General features: G+C 36.1%; 1 protein-coding gene across 1 annotated transcript; it reads right to left on the reverse strand.

Annotated features, from left to right (window-relative positions):
- Positions 1-2,413: 2,413 nt before the first annotated feature.
- On the reverse strand, positions 2,414-3,229 carry LOC124197776 (ankyrin-1-like). The gene has a single exon (XM_046593321.1). It carries the CDS (start codon positions 3,227-3,229, stop codon positions 2,414-2,416), a length of 816 nt encoding a protein of 271 aa, XP_046449277.1.
- Between the last annotated feature and the right edge of the window lie 1,158 nt (positions 3,230-4,387).

Here is a 4,387-nt window from a genome sequence, read left to right on the forward strand (position 1 = left end):
TTGGGCCAATTACAACAACAAACGAGTTGTCGCCTGCACAGCAATAGCTAACAGTGTAACAGCGTCCTTAATAATCAGGGCTTGTAATTTTTTTTAATCTGATATAATTTAAATGTATAAAGTAGACCAGAGTATACTAGACACAACTATAAGGAAATAAGCATGAGCAAAACAAGAAAAATAAGGAAAAAGTAAATTCTTAGCCCAAAAACTACTCCCATAAAAGCCCTGAAATGATTCTCTTCGTCCATTCGATGGATCAGAATAAGTTAGTACATACTAACTTTGTGGATAGTTTGTTGAGCTAAATCATGCATATAATGGGTCTTTGCATACAGCTGGACTGAAATTTTTCCGGTTCAGTTGAACAAGTAAAACAATCAATATACCAATTTCAAGTTCATTGATGTGGTGTTTCCCAGTTTCTGTAAGAGTTTCTATAAACCCTTGTTTCTATTTCTTTTCCTTTGTGAATTTCTTGGAATCGAACTCGAGATCTTCGGTTGTAAAAGGGTCAATCTACGCTAAGCCGACCAATCGATCTGGCGACCAAGTCATGGATTTTGATTAAAATTTTATTTTATGAAGATCTATTTTGTCCGATTTCAATGTGTAATTTTGGTATTTGTTATATGAATACAAAATTGGTAATTAAATTTTTAGTTTTTTAGTTATTTACTTCCCCGTATTTAGTGTGTTGTAATTTGTTAACGTAGCTTTATTATTTCGTATTATGTTCACTTAACAACTAGCTAGAGTTATATAGTAAGGTTACTTTTATCGAAATTAACTTCAAAAATTAAATATCCCTTAGATATTTTAATTATTAGTGCTTCAATTAGGAATTCATGGGTTATTGTGGCGTCGAGAGTTATTTCCATGAAAAAAGCCTGTTTTCCGAAGAGATCGAATTAGCACAAAACTCAAATACATCAGTTTGGATAAAATGCTTGGGATAGTCTCGGTATAAGAAAATATTGTGATTTTCTCTTAGTGGAAAGCTAATCTAGAGTTCATTGCTATTTAACTCGATAACCTGTCTATCACTTTAATCATACCTTCAAATAGACGAACAGATATTCTAGATTATTTAAATGTTAACGACACTGGTTCACCAGTAACGTCATAAGGGTTTTTACAATTGAATGATTTAAATTGTTTTGTTTGTTTGTTTTTTTCATTTCCTATACAGTAGATTATGTTACTTTTACTATTGGCTGGTGGTAAAGGGCTCAATTTAAATGGTGGGAACCACCTCTTCTTGTTCGATCCACACTCAAATCCTCAATTAGAGGCACAAGCAACCTATCGAATCTTTCGAATTCGCAAAACAAAAAAATGTTTGTGTTACGCGGATAGTTCCAAGACTCGATAGAAGAAAATGATTGGCACTTCAGACAAAGAAGATACCCTGGTAGCACACTCACATCCATCGTCTATCATATAGATGTCTTAATGTCTAAATCAAATCTTATCTAGCTACAACCTAAATTGGATATCACATGGATACTCAATTTACTACGGCCTTATGCTATTTTCGTATAGATGTACTATAGATGTACGTTTCTCATACGATCACGGACATCCATTTGTACTAGAAATCAGACGCTTAACAGACAGACGTAATATGACGTCTGTGAGATGTCCAAATTATCTGTCCACAGGATAGATGAGGACGACAAGGACATTAAATTTTCATCATTTTAACTGCTAATATTAATATAGAGCCGTTGAACCAAATACAGTTGAAAAGTAATAAAGAGTGGTGTAGTGGGTAGAGCTGGAGTATCTCAAGCAGTTCAAGAGTTTTTGCATTTTTTCTAAGACACGTAGTGCCATAAGAATGCACTGAAAAAAGGGGGGTGTACCTAATAGCCATGGGGATAAGAACTGAAAACAAAATCTTTTGATGATATATTGCCCAAACATTCAAGAAAACATTAATTGTAAGAAATACAATTTACTGTAATATGATAGAGAAAAAATTGTTTTGTCTGTTTTGTTGTAAAGTGTTTTCCCCAAATTTTATTTCTTTGCTTTCCAAGTTTATGTCCTTTCAGGCTTAGCGACAGTGTTTTCCATGATACGAATTACATAATCTTGTTTAACGATCTCGACTCTCTTCAGGTAAATCAACAGCATGCTTCACAGTTTATTAACGGTCTTCCCGTTGCTATACTAACATATCAAAAATTAACTAATAAACGTTTTGTTGGTTGCTAAAAAAATACAAACAATAAGTCTACTGCAAATTCAAGCGGAAACAGTTACAGTAAGTAAAATGTTTACAGGAAGTAATAGAGCATTAAATTCTAAAAGAGTAAATTAGACCAAGATTGAATTGGACTTACTGATTGACATTTTTGTGTCTACTTGTCGCATTTATATGGGCACAGCACGCACGGAATATTAATTAACGGAGCGTTTTTTCAATATGCTTTTTTACTTCAGGATGGCAATGTTCGCTTCCTATACGAATAGATATGTGATACGGTGTAAATCCGCACTTGTCCTCCTGTAAGATGTTTCCACCATGTTCTAGTAACAGTTTTAACATTTTCAACTCTTCAATAGTTTTGGCCGTAGAAATGCCGTAGTGGTCAGGTGTCCAGCCAATAAAGTCCGCAGCGTTTGGATTTCCACCTTTTTCAAGTAATTGGCTGGTGATGTCAAATCTTACTTGATGGTTTTCATTTCTTATTGCGGCCATTGCGGTCCGATGAAGAGGTGTTTGTTTTAAAATATAACCCGAAGCTTTAGGGTCCCCTCCGTGTTCAAACAAAATTCTCAATAATTTGTGTGCGTGAATTCCTGAATTCATTGCGACATAATGCATTGGCGTTTCTCCAATTTTATTACATATGTCTCCACCATTTTCCAGGATGATCTTCATCTTTTCAGGTGCTGTTTCACTGACGTTTTCAGCTGCATAGTGAACAAGACAACGACCTGTTTCGTCGATAATATTGGGATTTCCTCCATTTTGAAGTAGCAGCTGCAAATTGTTTAATGCAGCAGAAGATTCGTTCTTAAGAATAGCCATCTGGATCACTAAGCATCCACGATCACCCGTAAAGTTGGGATTAGCTCCGTGTTCAAGCAGGATTTTAATTATTTTCGTTCCTTGAATTTTTGATTCGCTTGAATTGACAGCAGCCAAACAAAGTGGAGTTGCTCCAGCTTTGCTGATTACGTTTGTATTACCGTCGTTTTCTAAGAGGATCTTCATGCGTTCAGGTGCTGTTTCTCCGGTGCCAATAGCAGCTAAGTGAACGGGTGTATATGCTTTGACGCTAGGCCTGTTGGGATCTGCCCCCTTTTCTAAAAGTTTTTTATTATAGTAAGTCCGCGTTCTCCGTTTTCGAGCATCACTGCCAAGTGGATCAACGATATTCCTGTGCGTTCATGAAGGACGTTTACGTCGCCTCGTTTTTTTATGAGTATATCCAACAATTCCAATGCACATTCGCCATTATTGTTTATCATCGTTAAATGAATTGGTTCTTCAACTAGCGCATCGCATGCACCTCCATTGTCGAGTAGTAAGTTCAACATTTTAGCTGCGTAATTCCCTTGATTTAATGCAACCAAGTGAACGGGTGTAAATAGTTTGAGGCATACTGAAGGAGTATTTGGATCCCATCCTTGTTCAAGAAGAAGCTTCATTAATTTGGGCCCTGAACTTGATTCATTTTGGGCTGCGTAGTGAATTGGAGTGCTGTCTATTTTGTTAAGTGCGCTAATCGGATCAACTCCATGCATTACTCCATGTTTCAGAAATACTTGCATTATTTCAGCAGCCCAGTTTCCTTCATTCTTTGCTGCGAAAACTACAAACGGCATCATCATTTCCTTGGTTAATTTTTTCCGTTGCAAAATAATCTCATCTTAAATTAAAAGAGAATGCGTTGAAAATTTTTGGAAGTTTTCCTAGGATATTGGGAAATCAACAGTCAAATTACATCAACGTTATTAAACATATATTGGAAAAGTCGCTGGATGACTTCGAGAACCAGGCTATTCGATATGAAGCTGTTAAATCATTTACAGCTTTCATCATTTTCAACAAAAATGATGAAAACGTCAAAGCTGATTTTGTGGTAAATTTTTTTTTACAATTTTGTTTAAGTTCTGCCATTCAATTTTCTCATCTTCCTAGGGTTTAACTGCGAGAATGATCCCAATCGTTGCTGAAAGTATTCAGAAACAAGACGACGATACATTGCTGAAGTGCGTCGTGGATCTGGCTGAAAACTCACCACAAATCCTTAGACGACAGATCCAGCCGTTGCTGCTGCTTTGCAAGGAAGCGGTGACCAATAATGAGTTAAAGGATTCATGGCGTCACTTGGCTCTACAAGTAATCATTACATTGTCAAAAACCGAA

Source organism: Daphnia pulex, chromosome 7, assembly GCF_021134715.1.
Source record: "Daphnia pulex isolate KAP4 chromosome 7, ASM2113471v1".
In the NCBI taxonomy this organism is placed as follows: Eukaryota; Metazoa; Arthropoda; class Branchiopoda; order Diplostraca; family Daphniidae; genus Daphnia; species Daphnia pulex.

Bases quoted from the DNA above. Each gene is read 5' to 3' on its own strand.
- LOC124197776 (XM_046593321.1), bottom strand. From the start codon at position 3,229: ATGAAGATCCTCTTAGAAAACGACGGTAATACAAACGTAATCAGCAAA.